This window comes from Lates calcarifer, unplaced genomic scaffold (genome assembly GCF_001640805.2).
Source record: "Lates calcarifer isolate ASB-BC8 unplaced genomic scaffold, TLL_Latcal_v3 _unitig_950_quiver_259, whole genome shotgun sequence".
In the NCBI taxonomy this organism is placed as follows: domain Eukaryota; kingdom Metazoa; phylum Chordata; class Actinopteri; family Centropomidae; genus Lates; species Lates calcarifer.
In genome coordinates this window covers 1,353,130-1,378,421 of record NW_026118117.1, presented here as the reverse complement: position 1 = coordinate 1,378,421, position 25,292 = coordinate 1,353,130, and the positions used below count along the sequence as shown (strand labels likewise).

Here is a 25,292-nt window from a genome sequence, read left to right as displayed (position 1 = left end):
CTAAATGTTTTCTAGAGATGGCATTGATCTGAAGGAAGACCAATCTGTACATCTGTTCTTCGGGTAGATTAAGTTTCAGGAAAAGTAATTTTTCTCCCCAAATAGGATCCATCTTGAATGCAACAGTCACACCCACTGTAGTGTGCATGCCCCTATGTTTTATGAATGTCTGTGCTGGAACATCACAAATAAAGCAGTTCAAGGCCAATTGGGATGTCCTCTCAGCTACAGTGAAGCTTGCTCCAATGTGGGAACCTCCTGAACAAGTCATTCCACAAGAAACTCCTATTACAAATGGATCCCTTTCAAAAGGGAATTTGCCCAAAATTGTCCAAGGTTGTTTGGCAGAGCTTCTGAACAGTGGCAGTCCATCTGTGTTTACCTGCATTGTCACTGTCTCAGTTTGTGACAGCAGTTCTTCTTTGTTTCAGAGCAATAATTCTCAGAATTCTCAAAGTTCTTGAACATTTTGGAAGTGTGGAGCTGTATTTATTTAGAATTTTAAGCAGGATATCAGCTGCATTTTGTGTCACTCCAGATTGCACTACCCACTGATGCAGTTCAGCAGGCAAGCCATCAAAGCTGGAATTGTCATGAGCATCACTAAATAAATCCTTTCCATCCCTGAAGCTGCTGAGACAGTCACTGAATCTGTTATTGTCATTGTTGCCACTGTTGATGCCATTGTCATTGTTGTGGTCAGTCACTGAGATGGTATTGCAAGTCATGTCTTCATCACACGTTTCCTCATAATTTGGCCCATGAGACTTACTGGGACCAAGCACACTGGGGTCAAGGTTTTTGTTGAGTTTGGAGCTCATATTGTGCCATGTTTTCTACAAGAAGGAACAAAAAAACTAGAAATCATAAAGTGAATTTATGCAGAAAGAAACACATTGAACCTTTTATTACACAACAACCATGATTTTATCCACTGACACAGATGGAAGATGGAATGATCCACCATACATCATGAAGGAAAAGAAGACCAAAGCAAAATTTTATGTAAATATATTCAAGGAGACATTGCAAATATTTGTAGATTAAAAAATCTGCACAGAAACACTTATTCCAAAATATCTGTAGGTCAACTGTTGTGTGTGTCAATAAACGTATATCATCTAAGCACTATGTTGGTGTATGATTATGTTACTGATCGGTAGGAGATTGTTATTTGTAAAACCAGCCTCCTAACTACTGGGGATTCATCGTTGTCCTCAACACTATGGTGTCCGTTCCACTATACGAAGTATGGCTATTAAATAATGAGACTAGAGTGCATAAGAGTGCATGAAAACCATCTGGTTCACAGTCACATCGAGTGTTATATATTAAATGTTGGGTATTCACTCACAACTGCTGTAAGTTTCCAATAAGTGACGTCTTTAGTTCACTGCTAGCTACTGATTGAAGTGCACATGGTTTTGCTAAGGTGTCAGAAAATTATTAGCTAAGTTGAGCAACACATTAACTTGAATTTTTTGGTGAAACTGAACAGCAGCCGAATCTTTTCGTACATTGTATGGGGAACACTGCATGTCATATGCACATGTATTTGAATGGCACAAAAGATTTTGTGAAGGCAAAGAGATTGTCTAAGATGATGAACGTTTGGGCACCCATGCACATCAAAAACTTCTGAAAACATTCAACAAATTGAACAGATACCACCCACCCTGAGTCCAGTTCTGCTCGAGGTTTCTGCCTCTTAAAAGGAAGTTTTTCCTTGCCACTGTCGTCTAGTGCTGCTCATGGTGGGATTTGTTGGGTCTCTCTTTATAAATATCATAATACAAAGAGTACGGTCTAGACTTACTCTATATGAAAAGTGCCTTGAGATGACTTGTTGTGATTCGGTGCTATATAAACAAAACTGAATTGAATTGAATTGAAGGGGAGTATACTGAAGGAGACAGACATTGAAAAATGTTTATGTTCAATAAAATTGTATTATAGCATTAGTCTTGTTTAATAGCCATACCTTGTATGTCAGGTCAGTAAAGTCATACCCACATTCTCTTGTCCATATATTCAGTCTTTTTGGGAGAAGGTGGGGTATAAAGTGTTACTACTACAAAATTCCAGTTTTATTACAGGAAGACAAAGGTAAAATGGAATGTTGCAATTCTTGGGAAACAGTTGTGGTTTATGTTCTATTTTCCCTATGTTTTCTCTGTTTTCTTGCTTTGTTTGTTGCTGTTTAGATCAACTACAGATTGAATCATGCTTGTTTATGGATGGGTCAGGGTTTTTAATATCCACACCCCAGAAGAATTAAACAACCACATGAACCCAGCCAGTGAGAGATCAACATTTACCTGTCTATCTCCCTCTCTAGTAGTAACCACATGTGCCAGTGGCATGTGGACCAAAACTGGCCTGTCAGCATTAATATCTAGCTCATCAGATTATTTTCATATTCTGTTTTTTTAATTACAGTATTGGACTGACAGTCCCACGTTCAGCTATAATGTCCAAATAGAGAATCTACTCCTACCTGAAGAATGCTTGTCATACTTTTATCTATATTTTGAGTGAATGACAGATCAAAAACAAACAAACAAACAAAAAAAAAAAAAAACAATGTCATGAGGCCAAAGTTAGTTATGGACCCCTGGTGTCTATACTGTCTTTTTCAGCCTGGCTTAATGCATTATTAATTATATTCTGAGTGAAGGGAGGTGATAGATGTAGGTTTCTTTATATCTCTGAATGCAGATTGACAGCCAGCCTCTCAAAGAGACAGAGGCAAATACTGGAGGGTGCAGTCTTCGTCTTTGACCTACAGAACATAAGGTCTCCATCAACTAGAATGTGCTGTGTCCCAACAGGGTTCAGGGTTATGGTTAGGGGTATCATTCAGCCCTAATAGTCAGGTTTCTCAAAACTGGGATAAGGGCTCATTCAGGTTTCTTAAATTGGGATATGATGATTAGATACACAAACACACAAGTAGGTACCTTCAAACACAATCTAATATTCATGTTCATGTAAACATGCTCAATGACATATCTTTGTTGGTCTGAGCAACAAAAGTCTCTTGTATTGCAGAAATGTCATCAGTTGCCACTGATTTTTAATGTTACCTTTACAGTGCTTTAAACAGGATTTGTCTGCACTTTTACAGGTTGTGTCGTCAGAGGAAATTTGAAAAAGACACACAGCCTGTTGGACATTCAGTGGACATGCCCAACTGTGGGCTTACCCACTGAATGCCCACATAGCGGCCCGTGAGGGCAAAGGGCCCCACATGGGATAAATGCGGGTTTTGTCCTGCCCACAGTAAACCCACAACTACCCACAGTGGGCCTGTATGGTCATGTTTCCTGGGTTGTTTTCATCATTCTCCTTGCTAATGCCATTGAAACAAAGCCAGGGGCGGTTTGATCCTTAGCTCCTCCTGTCCATGTGTCGAAGAGTCCTTGTACAAAATACTGAACCTTGACTTGCTTTTGATGCACAGGCCTGTGCCTTGCATGGTACCTCACACTCTGGATAGGGAAGCTGTGAGAAGAGAAACAAGATTTGAGATGCATAATCTGTTAATGTTGGACCATAGATCACTGTTACTCACGGAGGCATTCTGCTACCACATGAGAAAAAGTAAAAACAGATCACTATTATGTTATATCAGGAAAAATGTTATTGTTAACACAATATTGTCCATGTTGAAACAAGATATTTTCATGTTTTTACAAGACACAAACTTATCATGTTATAACAGTATAACATTAATACTGTTATAACGTGAAAAGTTACATGTTATAATTTGGTACCTTATAACAAGATAACTTATATTGTTGTAAGATGAAAAGTTCCATGTTTCACTGAGGTTAGTTGGTCTCAGGCAGAGCAGGACTGGCCGTGACATGCCCTCTGGTTGTGACACTTGGCCTTTTGCAGTTAACTGGCTTCAACATGGCCCAAAACACGGGGGGAATTTCTACAAAATTATTGTATACCAGAAGAGTGCCTCTCACACATGGAACAAGAGCACATAAGTATTTTCACATAGCCCACTTCTTGTAAAACCTGTATTTATTGCATCCATTGTGTATTGCTAGCATAAGTTAGCAAGCCAGCCAGCAAGCCCAGATAGCCTCTGTAGACAGAAAGTAAAAAACACCACAACAGGATAAGTAACTTCAAAATAAAACAGCAAGTGCTAGACATGGAACATGAGGGAGAGGGATACCAAACTAAAACCAAGAAACCACTTGTCACTACGGGGGACAGGTCACTACAAATATCAATTTGAGCTGATTGCATGTAAGCCTGTGAATGCACCACAACTGCTCTGAACGAAACTCACAATTATTTTATCAGTACAGGCTTATGTTTCAAATGATAAAATGTTGGCATGAACTTAATTTCAACACTGTACAAAAGAAAGTAGGCCTTCCCTGAGTGGATTTTCTAGCCATTTCTGTCTGATATATTTATGCATAGTGCTCAACTAAGTATTGAAATTTATTTAAATAATAACCATAACTGTTCTGTCAACTGTATGATTCTTATGATTGAAAATTTTTGAACATTTTATTGTGGCCAGCACTGTCATCAATTATGAAAGATTAGACAGGGCTTCTGCTATAATAACATATAAAGATCACATTAACCATTTACGCATTATTTAAGAAATTTTTAATTACCTTCATTGTTAATTTAAATCTTCATGCACCAAGACAGAGATTTTGAAAGCACTGATTTCATCTGCTACTTAAAAAGTAAACTGAAAGAAGAAGAAGTCAAAATGGATGTTTTACATCACTCAAGGTAGATAATCCATAAGTCAGTGCTATTTTGGCTCTCTTGTGATGACCTCCACCTATGGTAGTTTATCTATAACAATTTATTCTGTTACAGTAGTTATTACTAACACTGGAAATTGCCATCTTGGGTGGTCTGTAGTTATTCCTAGGAATTACATCCAGACCAGACAAAGGTGTAGCCTTCAGAGGACTAAATCTCTGCTCCATTCCCTGCTGGGTGCTGGGAATGTTTTGTGTTAAAAATCAGTCAGGCCCCATGTATGTCTTCTCATGTGTGTTACTCCTTGTCTTGTGATTGATTTTTATGGCACTAAGAGACCTGTGTGTGTCCAATGCATTGAGAAGAAGTCACTGTATTCACATGTCCTTGTCATTTTTACTGGATAAAGGTGTTTGGGGTTAACACAGTGGTGCAGCAGGGTTGCCTCACAGCAAGAAGGTTCTAGTGGCAAACCTTGGTTCTGTGTGGAGTTTGCATGTTCTCCCTGTGCCTGTGTGGATCCTCTCCAGGTACTCCAGCTTCCTCCCACAGTCCAAAGACATGCAGGTTAATGGATGAAAGCTGTCTGGAATACAGGTGATCTGTTCATCTGAGCACAAGTACACACATATTTGTGTGCTTAGTATTCAACAACTGCTGGTGGTTGTGCAAGATTTCCTTAAAGTGACCAGTGGATCTGGAACATATAATCACACTTTGACAAAGTGAGTCATCACACTGACACATTGCAGAGGGAACACATGCTGTACCTGCCAGCTTCAGATGACTGTGAAGGAGGTTGATAATCTGAAAGGGAAGAACTATAAACTACTATATCCATTCTCTAAGTTTATAATTGATCTACTGGCTGACAAATGTAAACTGAAAGTGAAACAGGTTTGCACAACAGAGGTGAAATGGGTCTCTGTGGGGTGCCTCCGTAATTTATGGTGATGAAAATAGTAGAATGCCAGAATGAGATGTGCAAACAGAGGACAGTTAGGATGAATACTTACATAACTTCCATGTGTAGTCCACGGTGGCTTTACTAGCAACACGCATAACATTTTAGGGGTCCCATTTGGGTTTCCAGCTATCACTAACCTGCAGGATTCCTTTGGGGCCAAAATGGAGATTCTGCCTGTCTATTTGCATTACAAATACTGTGAACTGTATGTTTTTATTCAACTTTGAGCTATTAGATTCAATAAAAGTTTCAATAAAACATATGGGTGAATGACTTTTGTGTCACCCTTGTGCACAGTGACAGTCAGAGAAGGGCCCTAATGTACATGCACTTTGAAGCTACAGAAGGCTTGAAAAAATGTTGCTGTCTGTGTGCTGTCATGACACAACAAAATTAATATCGTGAAAAGAGTAATAGGGCACCTAGCCTCGGCCTTCCCCAACCCCACACCTAGAAACGCCCAGTGACTCACCTTTACAGACATGGACAATAGACATAGATAATAATAATAATAATAAACAGATAATAAGGCACACCAAAACCAAGAGATGTCAAAATCCTTATGTCTGGATGACAACTGAATTTGAACTTACTATTACAGTTTCTAAAACTGCAATACAATACAAACCAGTTTCATTCTCTTATTCCAAGAAATCTTCGTCTCTTTTCCCATAATAGCTGTATCTATGAGTGGTGAGTCTCAGGACCCTCGTTCAGTTTACAGGACCGCGAAGAGACATAGATCCAGTATTTTAAAATTTCGTTACATCGCCTCGCGACCATATGAGACATCCGGTATGTTTGAACACTACAATTACTACATCCAACCGGCAGAGAGGGGGGTGCGGTGGTTGCCACTGCGCTTCCGTGTTACTTCCTTGTTCTTCTGTGGAAAGCGAAAAGTTTCACGAAAGAGACAAGTCCGGAATACCGATTTTACTCCGCTAACGAGTCGAGCTAACGATAAATGTTGGTGCCAAGCGTCTAATTCCTCATTCATTGCTCCGAGCTGACAGAGAGTTTGGAGACATGGCTGACAACCGAGAAGAGGAGACAAAAGAAGGAGACCAGGAGCCTCAGGGCGCCGTGGGTGGGGAAGGTATGTGAAGCCATGTCAGGTTTAGGACGAAGCAGCTTTTTTTCACTAAAGCAGACTAACTTGTTGAATTCCGCCAGTGTTAGGTCCAGGTCACGCTACATTTTCTGATAAAGAATGCTGGGACTGGTATGTTTAGTCTATGTCCCCGTCGGTATGTGTCTCCCCAACTTAACCTTAACCCAAACCCCAACCAGCCGTTTTTTCCGGTCTTTAACTTGACCCCCACCCCCCAACCAGTTACCTGTGCTACGCCTAACCGTAAACTAACCGTAAACTAGCCGTAACCCCAACCACGGAATGGGGCGCAACGGGATATAGGTGAACCGACAAAGTTCAGGTATCCGACCATGTTTGTAGAGTAACTTTCGTCCGGAGGTTAATTAGCTTTGAATATCAACAGAATGCCGTCCTACAGAGCAGACTCTGACATTTACCGTCAGTCAGTGGTGCTGGGACAAAATGTTAAAACAAGCTTACTGGATTTCTGTCGATTTCATGTGAGCATTATAAAGTACAGTTAAGGCCTTGCGTGTGCTCTCCCTGGTGATAAACAGGGTCATAAACTGAGTAGATTTAATCCAGAGGCAGGACAATGTGATTCGTACGGTAGTTTTTTTTTTTTTTTTTTTTTTGTTGTTGTTGTTGTTGGACGACATTTCAGACTTCATTTGATGCACAACTGGAACAGTTGTTTTCATACATGAACAAAGTCAACAGGTCAGTCTAAGTGACTATCAGACAGTGATATGGCAGCTTTATTATGGGGCAAGGATGAGGTTGGCACATTGACGGGATTAATGCTGATATCGCAAAGGAGGAGATGTCACATGAGGACGCAGTGAAAGAGAATCTTTTTGAAAGACATTTTGATCGGTATATATTTATTCACTAAACTGTAAACACATTTTCTGGTTACAAAACTCAGGGATTTATTTTCTCTGGCTGACATTCGGTAAGAGATGGGGGACACCCTCAACAGCTCACTCGTCTATCACAGGGCCGACATACAGAGACAAACAACCATTCACAGTTACAGGCAACTTAGAGTCAATTAACCTGCATGTCTTTGGACTGAGGAAGGAAGCTGGAGTACCCACAGAGAACCCATGCAGGCAAACCAAGGAGCTAACTGCCTATAACTAAAACATGATACATTTATATTTTTTAGGTTTACATGTGCAAAACAGATGAGCAACAATGATAAAATGAGATTAGATTAGAGACTTTATTTGCCATTTGCACAGGTACATGTAAGTACAAGCACATTGAAATTATTGTGCATTGTCTGAGTCACCAAAGAATTCTCTATTAAAAAATACAATGTAACACAGTATGAAACAATAAGAAAACATACCATAGACATAAAAAATAAAATTAAATATAAACAATAAAAAAACATATAAAATAATAAACATATAAATCTACACTTTTAATAATGATATCATTATTATGCATATTTTTAAGAACTGTCCCATACAGCTGTGCATGACTGGACTCAGTAGCAGACGCTTCAACTAAGTACAGACATCCACCATAATGATCACTGTGAGTACAGATAATACAGAAACACTGTTCACTCAACTTCCATGGCCTCATATCTCATAGCCAGAGACAATCTCTCCTCCACAGACACAGAGCTCAGATCAGTATGCAGAGGCTTTTTTCAGTCTGTACCTCTCATAGATGCTCGCATCAGTCCGATTTATCAAAATTGAACCACAATTGTGATTTTAACTAATGTGATTTGCAAATCGCAAAGACTGCGATTATTTTTACAACAGATTGTCAGTGGATGCCTTGTTTACCTTTTTTTAGCTGTCTCACAGTTCACACACACAGCACTGCAGCAGCAACAGAGTGACAGGCTGTAAACTCTACAACAACATCTTTAAATGACCAAACAACAAATCTAACTGTGAAGTTAGATACTTGATGAAAATGGAGGACAGAGTGACAGCATGATGCAGACAGTGTGAGTCGCTCTGACACTCTCCACTCCAGTGTCACGTTCTACCTGTATGCCTGTCCTGAGAACAGACACAGCTAAAGCTGAAATTACCAGTGTTATGACGAGTTGAAAGTGTCTGACAGTGTCATCAGGCCGGTAAGAGAGATAACTGAGCTGTGATCAAGACGGCAACTTTGTCCGCAGTGTTTCCCCTATACATATTTTGTAGCAGCAGCCTGCCGCGGGAAAATTATTGTTGCTGATATTATAAAGTTGCCAAATACCCGGTTGAGCTGAGGAGAGAGAGAGAATTCAGTTATATATATATATATATATATATATATAAAAATCCTGGATTGAAGCTTGACTTTCAAAATTATATCACAAATCAAATCACAATATCTGTCAGAAAAATCAGATTGTTTCCCAAAATCATTCAGCCCTAGTTCATGTGACACTCAGGGTGGCTCATGCAGCAGCTACCGTCTACATAATTTCCCCCTTTTTTGAATGAATACATTTTACACATGAACCGTGAATTTCCTGTGCAGATTAATAAAGTATATCTGATTACTTTATCTGACTATATATCAGATTACTGCAAGATCAATCTCTGGATTTTAAGAATTGATATTCAGGTTATTTATTTAAATTGAAATTGCACTTACTTGGAAAATAAACTTTCTCTCACAACTAAAGCTGGATTTAAATAAATAACAAACCAGACCTCTGTTTGTCCACTTGAATATCACACTATCACAATTTCGTCAGCATTGGTGACCAAAACATTGTTGCATACTTTTACCTGCAAAATAATGCCACCACTGTCAAATTAGAAGTGAAACTTGTGATGTTCTGGGCCCTGCTTTTCTCTGTCCTACACAGCTGTTTGCCATGGTAACTCAGTGTTGATGGAGGTGGCACTCGCAGCCAAAGTGAAAACAAACAACCTCTTCCAGTGTACACTGTGATATCTGACAGTTTCCATTGTATCGTCATGACTGGTACACTTGTACTGACCGACGTTGCTGTCTTGCAAACTGAATTGCAGGGAATGCTGCACACCTCCTCTCCATGCCTGAGCTGACAGAACGCAGGGTGTGCTCAGCTCAAGAAGACAGTTTACAATAAAATAGCTACACAGGCACTTTTCTCCAGCATAACCTTTCCTTCAGTTTTCTGCTCTTTGACAAAATATGTTCTCAGTTTAGTTGTTATGATAAGTAAATGTTCCGTTTGACCATATTCTTTTCTCAACACTTGAACAATACAATTTTATGTTATAATGATGTATGGCTTGTATCTTCTGATATTGTCAAAAACATTTTTGTTATCAGACAAAATCAACATACTTCTCTTGTTATGGAAAGGCACTATTACAGTGGTAACATGGCAAGCTGATATGGTGTGATAACAACTTCCATGTCTTTGTAACGGTGGCAGCCGTAGACTGTTGTAGTGTTTCACCTCTGAATGTAAAGAAGATTTTCAATATAATAGGAATGTGACACATCTTTCCTTTACATAGCCTGGAAGGGTAAACAAACAGCAGAGTGTCAATGTCTGAAATAATTGTGTCTATCAATTGTGTGTCTTTTGACTGTTCCAGATGTATTCGATGATCCCATCCTGGAGCAAGGAGCAGTGGTCCTCAGAGGGTAATTCTCACTATAACAACTTGATAAAGGACAATACTCCTGCATTTTCGCCCTCTCATTCTGTAATATGACAGACTTTTATGACTTTTAAAGTACCTGGGGCTTAGAGATACCAAATTAATTAATTAATGTGATAAATTTCTTTTCTTTCAGAACCCAGTGAAAACATTTTCACATTGTGAAAATTAAGTCATTAGAACAAACAAATAGCTGATACCTGTTACATTAGCGGTCTTGAACAGTTGCTGTAGTTTATGGTGTTGTGTCAGTATACCTCTCAAACATGAACCTAACCTTACCCCAACCTTATAATGGTTATCTCTGGTAGGAGTGTGTGGGTTCTACTGTGTTCATTCTGTCTCTACCTCTGGGCAGCTGGTGCTAGCTACCAGCTGTCTGCAGATATTACACTGACAGCAGCAGATTAATTAGTGAACAGACTTTTCTGTTCTGTCTGTGGAGAAACTGGAACTGGTACAGACTATCCATAGCTGTATGGAATAACACATATTTTTTGAACATGCATAAGAATGACTGCTATTGAGGTGGTGTAGGTCTTTTGTGATATGCTTTGTGATATATTGTTCCTCACCTACTTTCTTACTCTGATGTTTGAATCTGTTTTTGCAAAAAGCTCCTGAATAAGAAGGGGACTATCCAAAAGTTACTACTTAGCATCATGTTTGTTACTCAGAGGGTTCCCCAGTTTCATATGCCATCATACAGCTCCCTACTTACTAATTCTGCAATTGAGTCACTAAATTTCACGTTTGGAGCCCCAGTTACATGTATTGTGGCACTGTTTTCAGTGTGTATGCCTCCAGTCTCTCAAGTATGCTAGTAGAATAGAGTGCCGCTTTTCTTAGGTAGGTTTGCATTTTTCTTAAAACAATACTCATGTCAATATGAGAAGGGTTATTGGTTATTGGTTGCTGTCATTCTTCTTGTCTATACTGACTGCAAAAAGATCCCTTCCAAAAGCAATTAATATAAATGAATAGGGACAAAATCCACAGTCCATGTGTGTGTGTGTGTGTGCGCTGTGTAAAACTGTGTTCCAAAGTCCAGCTAAAATTAATATGAGCCTCTAGCAGTTTCAATTAGACAACTTAAAGAAATGTTGTGTAACCTTAGCTGAACAGCAGAAACAACAGCAGCTGCACCCACAAGTGGTAATTACAGGATGGTGGTGCTTTAAATTTGGGTTGGCTCCGAGTCAGAGTGGTTAAGGGCACTGGAAGCAGTGTAGCCCTAGAGGCTAACAGCTTATGTACAGAAAACAAAGCCTGGCAACCGCTCAGACAAGAAACACAAAATTCATCGAGGGGGTTGATAAATGAAAGAAAGAGGCTAGCATCTTCTGCAAGTGATGTAGTGCTGTAAGGTGTTGCGCTTTTCTTACAGGAGAATGTACTTGCTCAACCCAACTTACATAGTGTAAGAACAGGGATTTGGGGCACGTAGTCGGAATGACAGAGCCGCCTTTCTCCCTATTACATGTCAGTGTACCATCAAAATGATTTTGAAGCTGTTATTTTAAGGTAAAATAGTAACATAATGTTGCTTTCAGTGGGTTTTTTGAATGATACAGTCTTTTAGTATGGAATTCTGGCTTTGTGCGTCCACAGGCATAGTTTCCTTGCTACAAAGGAATTGTAACCCAAAGCAGTATTAAAAAGACTGTAACTTTAGAAGTTATCTCCTTGATTTCTCCAACTCAGACCACTGAAGCCTTATATTAACTGACCTTTAAAATGGATTTTGGACAGAACAAGGACTGGGGATTTTGTCCCCCATCACGTATTTTTCACCTAAACTAACAAAAAATGGTTAATTAATCAGATGTTTTATACTTGGACCAAATTATTTATTATAGTTTGATAAGTCAGTGAACATTTTCAAATAAACATTTATTCATCTTCTCATTAAAATTTGATTCTTGGTTGTGTACATTTACCTAATTTGTCTCCACTAAATAAAGAATAAATAATAAATGGCTTGGAGCTGAGAGCCACAGAAGGTTTAGTATTGAGAGAAGGAACACTTTATCTTTTTATGCAGTATTTTGACAATAAGAAAAATCTAGTCTTATCCTTCAACTATTTTAATACCAAACAGTCAAAATGCATGTGACATTATCTTCAAAAAGCACTGTTATCCAGCACACAGAACAGTTTTATCAAATAACATGGAGAGGAAAACGTACCAGATCTTTGTGAGATTATAGTCATGCTCAAAAGAAGTATCTGTGGTATTCTCTTTGTCAAGCAGTTTTTTTTTGCTGCAGGTATGTAATTGAGCGTATAAGCACAGAGGACCCTGGTCGACAAGTCTGCTCTGAGGATCTGGGAGGAAGACCAAACGAACAACAGGATCCACAAGTCAAAGAAGTAGTGGAACAGCTGCTCAAGATTGCAGATGAGATGAACAGGAATGCTGAGCTCCAACAGTAAGATGTTCATCATGCAAAAACACAGCTGGTTCAGTAAATGGACTGTACTTATATAGCGCTTTTCTAGTCTTTTCGACCACTCAAAGCGCTTTACACTACAGATCACATTCACCCCATTCACACAGCACATATTCTATATTTAATGTGCTTTCTAAACACATTCACACACTGATGTGAAACACACACATCGGAGGCAATTTGGGGTTCAGTATCTTGCCCAAGGATACTTCGGCATGCAGACTGGAGGAGCCGGGAATCGAACCACCGACCTTCTGATTGGTGGACGACTGCTCTACCTCCTAAGCCACAGCCGCCCATCTGTTCATTTATTGGTTTGCAGTTGGATGTCCAAGATTTCATTGGTCAGCAATAGTTTCATTGCTGAATGTCAATCCACAGTTTCTTCACTCAGACTCACTCGGATTTTTTTTTTTTCAATTTACCCGTAGTTATGCACATTTTCAATTTGCACATGAAAAACCTGGGAGACAATTGAAAAACAAAAAAATTAGAAATATTGCACAAAAGAGTTTGGTTTTTGCGTGAATCGTAACAGTAGTTAAGTGGATAAAAAGCTATGTGAAACAGTGGTGGTTTAATGGTAGCGACTGAAGAATCAGCTTCACCAGATGTTTATCTCCATCAACCAGTCCGCCCATATTCACTCAGCAGAAGAGGAAAGACACACACATTCATTTGCATTAAGACAATGAACTAGGGATGTGCCACTGTCATATTTTCATTCTGCACATATTGTGTCCTTATATATTTTGGTCAGCTATAACATCATCAACTTTACTATTTGAGCTGAGATACAGTCAAGAGATTTCACTCCATGTTTGCCTTGGATTTTATTGCAACTTTGATGGACACTGTGTTAATGTTGCCCAGTGGTAGTTATGGCAGTGATACAAATAGAAAGGATTGGCATTGTTGTGCTGTATCTGTGTTTCACCATGGTATACAGTAAAACTGGTGTGGCAGCACATATCTGCTGTGAACATTACATGTGATACAAATGTTAGAGATATCTGACAATACAGACAATACATATCTGACAAATCAAATCATTTTAATCCGTCTGTTTCCTCCTGTCAGGCTGATCAACCAGGTTCAGGGGAACTGTGCACAGGACATTTTCATGAAGGTGGCCAGGAGTATCTTTGCTGATGGCATTAACTGGGGTCGAGTGGTGGCTCTCTTTCATCTGGCCTACAGACTCATACACAAGGTAACACACTGAAACAGACTTAAACTGTTCTAGATCTTTAAAGTTAGTTACCCTTTTTCATTAAGATGCTGGGTTAGGGTTACCCACTGGTTTCCTATATGGGTTGGAGTGCTGATCTGCTCTGCATATTTTCATAAGCTGAACTGTGTCACAATTTAGACCATGTGCCTCATGAGCAGAATGCATGTTACAGTGCTTTCCCACCTCACATGAACATTAGGAGTTTAATCCTGCAGTCTTTCACCATTTAAGATTTTTTTCCCCGGTAACATATCTCACCAGATATGCCACTCGGGGCTGGGCTATATGGCTGAAATTAAACTGTTGTAGGTCATCATAGGCCTTTGTTCACACTTTCATTTTTATGCATGTTCAAAAAACACATGTAATCTACAGCTATGGAATGTTAGTACCTGAGTTTTGAGATACATAGAGCACAGACATCCAGTTCAGTATTTCACAGCAGTATCAGCAGAGACAGAGCAGAAGAGTCTGCTCACTAATTCATCTGCTGCTGTGTGTGCCTCTTAACAAGACACAAATGTCGAGGAGATATTGAGATCTTCCCCATAGGTAAAGTAGAAATACCGTACTACAAAACTACTCCATTACTAGTGAAAGTCCTGAATTCACAGTTACTAAGTAGTAGTATTATATACTGTTCCCTACTGTTGTAAAGTTATGCTTCACTCCACTTTAGAAGACAAACATAGCAAAGTAAAAAGCGTGATATTTCAGTAATGTTACCTCTGATGTACCTCTAAACTGTACTAAGGTATAGTACTTGAATAAATGTACCCAGTTACATTCCACCACTGCAAGATGTCCGTCTGATATCTGCAAATGGCTGCTAGCTAGCATCAGCTACCCAGCAGGTAGGGACAGACTGAACAAAATAGAATCCACTTCACATAACAGCAATAACATCTTGTCAGCAGAAACAAACCACAAGTGCAGATGAGTGTGTCTTTGTTCAGTCTGTCCCTCTCATAGATGCAACACTGAAATAGTCAGAGCAGCTGCCACCTCTAGACAACACAGTCCTGGAGACTGTTGCAGGTGCACATGTAGTGTAATTATTCACATTACAATTGATGGGCTGTTGTGCCTCCAGACAGCAAATATAGCAGCTATTTTCTTTATTACCTGAATCAGTTTTCACAATGTAAATGTTGTACTGTTGTGCATAAACAAAAATCTAATGAATGAAGTGAATTCAGTACATCCACTAGCTGTTACATTATACACAGAAATCTGGTTTCAGTAGCTGACAACTTCTTGGCTGTTCTGACTGGCTTTTGATTGTTTTTTGTTTTAAAGGCACTGACGACCAATCATTTAGAGAACATCAGAATGGTCATCAGCTGGGTTCTCCAGGTCATCAGGGAGCAGCTCTACTCCTGGCTTGTACAGCAGGGAGGCTGGGTGAGTGATGCATCATTCATAAAGAAATCAGATGTGCTAAATTCATTTGAAATATTGGCTTTATGGACTAATGTACAGACTGGTCGGCAGGATCCAAAGCTCTTTATTTTGCTCTCTTGATTTTCCTAGGAGGGGGTGATCTGTGGCTTTTCTCGGTGGAGGACAGTAGCCGTAGTAGCATCAGTAGTATTGGTAGCAACCATTGTTTACTACAGGAAGACACGCTGAGACCACAAGACCTCACAACCTTCCAGCCAGGGCTGCAGTCCCATCTCCTGGATAAATGCAGCTTGTTAATAAAGACAATTTCTGGACATTAATTACAACCACTCCTCAACCTCCATCTCATTAACCAGAGGAGGTCAAGTACTGTAACTAGAGGCAGGAAAACCTCCTCACTTCTCAGGTTTCCAAGAACAAAAAAGTGCATTTACAGCCAGCTGTCCACCAGGCCTCATTGTCATCCTTCACCAGCAACTATCCAATACCTTCCATGACATTATGGGAGCTGCTGCAATACTCCCTCCAGCCCCCATGTTGGAGGTTCTCAGCTCTTGTGCAGCAGTGGCTGTCAGCAGATGATGGTGTTTATGAACATGGACGTAGGTGTAGATGTCTTCAAACAGACCTGAGGACCTGATCCTACCTAAACCAGGTCTTGGATCTATTCTTTAGGGACTTCAGCAGTTTTGGGTGGGATCCACCTTAAAGTTCTCCAGGTCTTGGGTATGAGGAAAATTTGGATTAGTCCTGTGAGGATATGGAAAGACCTGAAAAAAGTCCCAACAACAAATGCTGCATCTTAATTCAGCCAATCAAAACTCCACTAGTTACTGACTTGAATGTACTATAGTTTCATCATGTTAGCGTGTGTCTCAGGTTTTAATATTGTTGTACTTTGATCAAAAGGCAGACATGTTGGCTCATGAGCGAAGCAGGTTTTCCTGACTGAGAGCAAGGTAAAGTAACAGAGGCCAACAGTCTATACCATCTTGAAGCAAATTCATGTGAACTACTCCTCCTATTTTTTTTTTTTCTTTAAATGGCCAGGGCCATCTCAAGTTCAGGTATATTCAAGACAGTCACTAGTCTAGGTCCTCATTAATACGTATACATTTTTCATAATTTGAAGACCCTCGCAGAATCTAAGTGTTGCAAAGTGGGAGGAGGACCCGGTTTAATAACTATAAATGTTCACACTCAAAAGCTTTGTTTTGTTTTTTAATAATATCTTTAATGTTCCTCAACACAGAAACAGGGATGTCTTGGTTAATGCAACAATACCCTAAGTTTATATCATGACTATACATTTGAATTAAGAAATCAGAGATGTAGCAAATTCAGAGTGATGTCATTGCATGAAAAGTACTTTAACATTGGCTGCATGCCATTTAGTCTTGCCCTTGACTTTTAAAAAGAGTAAAGCAGTTATTAATTTCATGAGTTTCACCTGTGCTTCTAGTTATGACTAGTCAAATATCTGCTGTGAAAAAGGACTATTTCCAACAAAACACAGTATCAGAGTTGTTGCATTAATCTAACATTGTAAATCCTTTCACCTCACAATTGTGTAGATGTGGTGACGATGACATTTTCACTTTATTCCTGCTGTTGATTGTGTGTTTACGGAGAGTCACTCTATTAGCTAACTAACTATTGTATGTGGTCAGGTGACCATCACTGTACTGTGAACATATCTGAATTGCACACTGACCCAGGTATCTTGGTGAATCTCTCTAGAACTGTAGATTCATGTTCATTCATTGCCCACGCAACTGTCATTGTAAAGAGTTTTTATATGTTGGATCATGCTGAGATCATTCTGTAGTGTGGACAGTACTAACAGCTTTTTGAAAACACTGATCAGTGAGTTACAGACATGGCTGTATTGTTCTCTGTGCAATGTTAAGAAGCTAATTTCTATTGCCTCTTTCTTTCTATGATTTTCTTGCTTGTGTGTAAATGTTGTCAGTCACACAACGCATGTGACAAATGTTCCAGTTGTCAGACACCTGCATGAGTATAATATAGTAATCTGACTGAGGAACTTAATGCAGCAGCCTAGAAACTACTGTTAGTCTTAGTTAGAAGGTGTGTGACAACCCCCTTTAAATCACTGTCACTACAGGCATCTGACATCAGAAACTGAAAGATGTTAGTGTTCTCAAAGGCTACAGAACAAACTGTGGAGCTTTAACCTACTGACAGAAAACAGAGTAAGCACCTACAGTAACTGTTGGTCATAATGTTGTTCAGTATCATGCCTTTAGTTGTTTGACAACTGAGTGAGAAGGAGGAAGAGACTCAACAGTTTTAGAACTATCTTTCTCTTCCTGTTGTCTGTCACTGTTAATGGCAATATTTTAAAGATCAGTCTGAAAATTGAAAACATGAATGCAAGTTCCCTTTTTGTCACATGAAAGCAGTGTTCTCCAGTGACATTATTGCCACTTGAGCTGAGATGGTTACCTGTGTCACATTTAACTACATATGGAGATGCACAGGGTAGTTCATTGTAAGAGTTGCTTTTGCTTACAATAATGCAGAATAGTACTACTCATCCAACATCACAGTCTACCTATCTTTTTCCAGCCTGATTGCTTTGTACAGTATTTCAACTTAATTTTCACACACCACCTTCTCCAATGAAGCTGGTAGGTTTTTAAACCCACAACACCTCTGTAACTCTTTGCAAAAAAGAAAGAAAAAGAAAAAAGCAATTTATGTCCTTTAGTTTTTACATTTCTAATATTCTCTGTTTCAGTACTTTAAGTAAAAAACATGAGGAGAGGGAACAGACTAAGTACCAGAGACCATTCTCTGTAGCTCTATGGGAAAACTGGTAGAGGTAATTATTTAAACTGATGCTTTTTACTTATTTCAGTGTGTAAGGGTCAGATGATTTGATGGAAACTGGTTGATTTTGGATGATTTGTACAGGAACAGTGAGTGGCTTACAGCAGGCCTAGGTGCTGTTATCTAGTACCACATGAGCTTGTGTCAGTTATTTTTGCTGTCAAATTGATTGTGCACTTTTAAGATGGAATTCACACTATTTATCTGCTGTTTTAGGATGGTTTGTAAATGACATGATGATTATTTAGAAATATTTTGGTTGGACTCTATTTCAATGAATAAATTTCAAATATGGTATACCAGTCACTGTTGACTGTGTGTATGTTCTGAGTCATCCAAGTCATGGAGCTGTGAAATGGGAAAACTTCCCAGATGTTGACCAGTGTGTCCAAATATTGAAAACAACATTATTATTATTATTACCAGTAGTAGTAGTGGTGGTGGTAGTAATATTTCCAGTGCGCTCCACAGGGAGGAAATTGTAGCGCGGAACTGATAATCTCAATATGTGAAACTACCCGGACGACGGAGATGCGGACCAGTGCAACAACGTCATGTGAACATAGTTTGATGACATGTCGCTTGTTTAAAGTTGTTAGGGAAAACCTAGCGGCATGGTGTTGATCCATAAATAATGTCTGAAGCCGCTTTAGAGGAAGTTTCAGTTTTATCGTCCATTTACTGCGGAGAAGGAGAGTTCGAGCTCGTCCAGCAGTCTGGTAAGTTAGCTGACTTCTGTCACTGCCACACAGCACAAGTTACAACACTGTGCCCAGAGGCCTGCACTACGAAGTATGTTCAACATACTCAGGATATCTTCTCGTTATCTGGATGTCGTACGAGTCAACCCAGTATTTCCTGAGCGCGTTCATGTGAAAGAGGCGGAGTTTCTGAACCATAGTAAGGTACCTAATATTATATGAGATGTAACGCTGATAGCTGCATGTCGTTTCGGTTCTAGTGACGTTCATAAATTAATATGATCACATGACTGGAGTAGAAACACAAGAAGTAATTTCCAATTATCAAAGTCAGGCTGAAAATTTATTATAAATAAGTACAAATGATTTTTACTAACTGAGAGAGCGTTTTTACTTTTCAGTCTGATGGTGATTTACTCTGAGTTACTGTGAATATGTGATGTAGATAATCAGTGACAGTAAAGTCAAACTGTTTCTGCTGCCAAAGCAGAGAGGAGAGGAGAGAGTTCATGTCTGAGCTCCATCTGACTGAAATGTTCATTTAGAATCGTAGGAAATATTCAACAGTATGAAGATAAAAGCATCTTTGTTCTATCAAAATGAAGATAGAACAGTCAGTATGTGATCATTTAGTGTGATAAACTCTCTCTCTGTTTGTTAGAAGCTCTGTTGTGGACATAATGGAAAGATTGGAACAGTAACATGATTCCACTGAGCTATAAAAATATTGATTGATTTTTATTATTTGTCAGTTTATTTGTAAACTCTTTTGTCTACGTTGGGATCCTGTAGGAAAGATGACTTTAGTTTTCCAGTGATCTGATTGGTCAGTAGCTGGGCTGTTGACAGGTTTTGATCTGATCCTGTGAAGTTAACCTGCCCCAGAGTAGGTTAGTCATTCAGCATCAGTTACCATGGTGATTTACCGCAATAAGAAGTGAACCACGCTTGTAAGACTGAAAACCCAGAGTTAAACCTGAAGTTACCTCACTAACCTCTAATCCTGCTTCATAGTATATGGGGACCATTCACTGATGACATTAATCCCATCTGATGTAGTCAACATTTGAACTACAAATCGATTCATAATCTGGGATAGAAGAGAATAAGTAGTTCCTGCTGTAACCTCACTGTGTTTACCTTGTAGCTCAGGATGGGATCCTGGTCCAAATCAACAGCACTGTTGGAGGGGAGAGAGGGCGGAACTTGAGTCTGTTGTTCCATCTGCACCCCAGGTATCCTTCCTGCCCCCCTGACATCTCTGTCTCTTCCACTGGTCTTTCTAGGACTCAGTGTCACAACATCAGACAGAAGCTGCTGGATCAAGCTTCAGCCTTACCACCAGAACCAATGGTTCATCAGCTAGTAGACTGGTTACAGGTAAACAGCTAAACTTACTGTCTGTATCATTTAGCTTTTTTGCTGGTAACATGTAAAAGGACAGTAAAATGACATACCCAGTGTGTGCTGTGTAACAATAGCAGTGTGTGGAGGTGACAGAGGAGTTCAGAGGAGGTGAGAAGAAGGTGAAAGAGACAGAGAGAGAGGGGAGGTGGACTGCAGTGCTGTTGTTGGACCACATCAGATCTAGAAATCGTTACATCGGACTGCTGGAGCGCTGGACCCAGCAGCTGCAGCTGACTGTGAGGTTATTACTGGGACGAAGTATTCTGGTTATTCTGCAGGGAGCCAGACCTGACATCAAGGTACTAAGCCAACGGTGTATTAAAAAAGTAATGTGTATCACTTATAGATAAATACATCTTCATTGCATTATTATGACACCAAGATGATTTCATCCTGGAGACAAATGAGACTATGATTAAGGTAGCCTCTGGCTCACACCAGAATGAACATGTTTCCTATAAACTAGAGGAACAATATCCTCTTCTTTGATATAATCCAGCAGTGGTGTAAAACAGAAGTGCCATCATCACCATTTTCATAACAGATAAATCTGCAGATTATTTCTTCATTAGTAGTTGATACATCCACTGCATCTCCCTTTGCAGTGTGTACTGACTGTTCTGACTGTAGTCATTATCTCTTCAGGAGTTTTGTTGCCTGTTGAAGACAGTAAGGGTGGATGTGGATTCTTCGGGCAAGAAATGCAAAGAAAGGATGATGAAGGTTCTTGCTGAAACCCCTTTGTCTTCCTCCTGTGGACATAGGTATGGATCACATGGCTCTGGTGTACAGAGCATTTAGAGTGTATTCAGACCACTTCACTTTTTACATTTCATTAAGTTGCAGCCTCATCCTAAGTCAAAAAAAAAAAAAAAAATTCCCTTAAAAATCTACACTCTATATCCCTTAATGACAAAGCAAAAACAGAAATTTAGTTGTTGCAAATTTTCTCTGGATCTCTGGAGCTCAGCCAGAGTGACCATCAGGTTCTCTCCCCTGATTGCTCAGTTTGGCTGTGCAGCCAACTCTAAAAAGAGTTCTCCTTGGTCCAAACTTTTTCCATGTAAGAATTATGGAGACTACTGTGTTCTTGAGAACCTTCAATGCAGCAGAATTTTTTTTGAAGCCTTCCCTAGATCTGTGCCTCGACACAATCCTGTCCTCATGACTGTGATTATATGGCATTGAGTATAGATTGACAAGGGGAAAAAAATTCATTTGAACATGAGACTGCAATTTAACAAAACATGAAAAAATTGAAGAGGGTCTGAATACTTTCTGAATTCACTGTAGCAGAGAAATGGAATAAGGTCAGGACTTCTATGGCAATATAACCATAGCTGTGTCTCCCTCTTTCTGTCAGTCTCCAGAGTTTTGTAGTGAAGGAGTACCAGTCATTCCCAGAGCTGAATGCAGCCTTTCAGGAACTCAACATAACTGAGCTTTACCAGCAGATACTGCCATCAGTAAGTGACTGAAGGCACACAAGTCAGCAGGGTGACTGAACCTAAACGTAGATGTGCCTTTACCACTCTGGACTCTACAGCTTGAGTGTAGAAACTCTTAAAAGTCTTCTCCCAATAAACAACTACAACACAGCACTCGCTTTGCTGTATCATCACAACAGACACAACGGGACTCGGGATATTTAATACGCAAATACTATGATACCTTTTTTGCTGATGTTTATTTTGACTTAATTTATTTTGACTTAATTTAGTAGATTAACAGACCAGAAATCATGGTTATTCTATAGGCAATTATTGAACCAGGAAAGTACATTTGAGCTGTTACTACTGATGCACTGTTATAATATATTCAGTCTTGCTTCACATTTATCAAGTGTGAGGGAGCATATCATTAGAGTGGAAGCAAAACCACTTGTATAAACTGACAGATTTTTTCCTAAAGTTGCCTGTTGTTTATTTAGTATATAACAAGGAAAAAAATTAAGATTTCAAACAGGATATTTCAGATAAGATAGACTTTATTTATCCCACTTGTGGGAAATTCACTTGTTACAGCAGTGAGAACAAAACAAGATTGAAGAATAGACAAAAGATAAATAATATACTATAAAAGAGGCACAGAAGGATAAAAATTAAAGTGCACAAAGCAGCATAAAAACGCAAATGTGCAGTTTGTGTTACAGAAAAATGGTGATAATCATTGAGGTAGATGAAAGTATGTCCAAAAAAAAGTGACCAGACGTGGAGTCCAGAGTGCAGGTTTATAGTTGGGTCAGTCAGGTGTTGTACAGGCTGATGGCTGTTGGGATAAATGACCTGCGGTAGCGCTCCTTCTTGAACTGCGGATGCTGAAGTCTGTTACTGAAGGAGCTGCTCAGGTCACCCACAGTCTCATGCAGGGGTGGGAGGGGTTGTCCATGATGGATGTCAGCTTGGCCAACATCCTCCTCTCACCCACCTCCTCAGTGGAGTCCAGAGAGCAGTCCAGGACAGAGCCTGCACGTATGACCAGCCTATTCAGCCTCTTCCTGTCTCTCTCTGAGCATCCACTGCTCCAGCAGACCACTGCATGAAAGATGGCAGAGGCCACCACAGAGTCATAGAAAGGACCTCAGTCTTCTCAGCAGGTGGAGACGACTCTGGCCCTTCTTGTACAGGGCGTTGGTGTTATGAGACCAGTCCAGTTTATTGTTGAGGTAAACACCCAGGTATTTGTACTCCAAATACAGATACATTAATGTAACTGTAATGAAAAGTTGATAGGGGATAAAGTGTCTGAAATATCCCTTTTTCATTTTTTTTCTCAATAACACTTGGAGTCTGTGAGGTTAATCATAGATAAGGGATTTAAGAAAAACAATTGTCATTGAAATTTTTAACATCAGCACCATCTAATGGTGGTATCAAGAATGACATAGATAGATTGCATTGCTGAATGAATGTTGGTTTTAACATTTTGCCATGAACAAAAACTTCATGGCATCAGAGAGATTCTGAAGATGTTATCACGTTTAAATTCTACTACCACTAACATTTAAATGCTGTTTAAGGATGATGCTGGGCCTCTGGGACTAACTGTTTCAAAGCTTTGACAAGATGAGTTGTTCGTTAATAATGCCACTGTTCAATTAATTCATTTTTCTTTAAGTTAACAAACAGCCTTTTCAGTTGGTGTTGGGTGTGAAGCTATGTAAACCAAACGTCACATTATGACATGTCATAGCAGTGAATTATGATGTGATTGTTTGTGACTGACAGTGCAGTTTGGTCCTGAGCAGTGTCTGAAATTATTCACTGTACAGTTAGCCACATAGTAAACTCCAAAAGTGTATTTAGACCCATGGTATCCTGTATGATGGGCTCACATTATCCCTCCCTTTATACCATTGTCATGTCAGACAGGGAAACTGGCGGCAGGACCAGAGACTCAGTACTGTCTGAAATTGTTTTTATTGTACTTGACATTTTGCCATATCAGGCACGGTGGTGCAGTGGTTAGCACTGTCGCCTCACAACAAGAAGGTTCTGTTCAAGCCCCACTTTGAGCCTGGGGCTTTTCTGTGTGGAGTTTGCATGTTCTCCCTGTGCCTGTGTGGGTTCTCTCTGGGTACTCCAACTTCCTCCCACGATCCAAAGACAATCAGGTTAATTTGGGTCAGTGGTTGTTTGTCTATATGTGTCCTCCTGTGACCCTTAACCGATAAGCAGTATAGATGACGGATGGATGAATTTTGCCATCTCACACACTTTATACTGCCCTACATCACTATACAGAATTTCCTGTGTAGTTTATAGTAACTGAAGTGAATGATTTCATACACAGCCCAATATTTTGGATATTAATTAAACTATTAAGAATACAGTATATTTTTTTAAGGCTAGCACAACAAAAGGTGTTTGAAACAGCTACAAAAATCAACACATCTCCTTATGAATACATAGTAAATTTGATACATATATTAGATATGATTATTTGGAAACTGGTCCTAGATGAGTTCAGTTATCACTTACTGAGCTATAGTATATCCCACACTCAGTGCAGAATCTGTATTATATTCATATTAAGAAAACGTCACTGATAACTTAGGTGTTACTAATAACATTAACAATGGCTCTGTTCTGTGCAAGTGTCCCAGTTCACCATGACAGTGTGCCAGCATGAACAATACCAGGGCCCTGACACTGAAGCAGCTAAATGAAATTCAGCCATTATTCATTTTATAATTCACACCTGTCCTTTCTTGCAATAAAGCATCAAAATGTCTTTTATGAAACAGCCTGGCTGGATAGAAAATTAGATGAGAATATCTTTAAGGTGCATATAATGAGCTAAGGTATATGATGTAGAAGTGTTAATATCAGAGATAAAACGCTAACTCCATACAACCTTGTCTAGTTAAAATGAAGCAGGATGCTCAGACAAAACTGACATAAATAAATGTGGAAATCATTGTATGTTGTCAAAATACACATTGAAGGCCAAAGGTCCAACAGCTAATGTGTTTTTAATTAATTCCCTATAATGTGTTTTTATGCTAGAAATGTTTTAATTATGTAAAGTTAAGTGAACTAAAAGCCTACCACTGCTAATGTACCGTATGTATAGATAAGATAAACATTAGTCAACATTCTACTGGGCTACATGACTCTAAACTGAGTTTTTGATTTAAAATGTTTCCTCAGTGTATTCGGTGTGTTTTTCTCCTCCCAAAGGAACCGTTCTGATCCTAATATTAACTCCAGTTAGTAGAGTCAGTAGAGGCACAGAAATGGAAGTCACTCAATGTCACGATGCCATCATTTGTAACAATGCAAGGAGTAGTGTTT

The 25,292-nt window shown here is 39.4% G+C and overlaps 2 protein-coding genes across 2 annotated transcripts; both read left to right on the top strand.

The window, feature by feature from the left end:
- The first annotated feature begins 6,541 nt into the window (after positions 1-6,541).
- zgc:153993 (uncharacterized protein LOC767645 homolog) lies at positions 6,542-18,690 on the top strand. The gene is made up of 6 exons (XM_018672059.2): positions 6,542-6,818; positions 10,376-10,424; positions 12,712-12,873; positions 13,975-14,107; positions 15,428-15,532; positions 15,662-18,690. The coding sequence occupies exons 1-6, from the start codon at positions 6,749-6,751 to the stop codon at positions 15,758-15,760; spliced, it is 618 nt and encodes a 205-aa protein (XP_018527575.1). The 5' UTR covers positions 6,542-6,748; the 3' UTR covers positions 15,761-18,690.
- A 204-nt stretch (positions 18,691-18,894) lies between these two features.
- Positions 18,895-22,094, top strand: rwdd3 (RWD domain containing 3). The gene is made up of 5 exons (XM_018672058.2): positions 18,895-19,107; positions 20,237-20,469; positions 20,571-20,795; positions 21,142-21,260; positions 21,860-22,094. The coding sequence occupies exons 1-5, from the start codon at positions 19,023-19,025 to the stop codon at positions 21,972-21,974; spliced, it is 777 nt and encodes a 258-aa protein (XP_018527574.1). The 5' UTR covers positions 18,895-19,022; the 3' UTR covers positions 21,975-22,094.
- Positions 22,095-25,292: the final 3,198 nt, after the last annotated feature.

Coding starts and splice junctions, on each gene's coding strand:
- zgc:153993 (XM_018672059.2), top strand. CDS start 6,749: ATGGCTGACAACCGAGAAGAGGAGACAAAAGAAGGAGACCAGGAGCCT. Junction 10,425..12,711: donor GGAGCAGTGGTCCTCAGAGG/GTAATTCTCACT, acceptor TTTTTGCTGCAG/GTATGTAATTGAGCGTATAA. Junction 12,874..13,974: donor AGGAATGCTGAGCTCCAACA/GTAAGATGTTCA, acceptor TCCTCCTGTCAG/GCTGATCAACCAGGTTCAGG.
- rwdd3 (XM_018672058.2), top strand. CDS start 19,023: ATGTCTGAAGCCGCTTTAGAGGAAGTTTCAGTTTTATCGTCCATTTAC. Junction 19,108..20,236: donor CGAGCTCGTCCAGCAGTCTG/GTAAGTTAGCTG, acceptor TTTACCTTGTAG/CTCAGGATGGGATCCTGGTC. Junction 20,796..21,141: donor GAGCCAGACCTGACATCAAG/GTACTAAGCCAA, acceptor TTATCTCTTCAG/GAGTTTTGTTGCCTGTTGAA.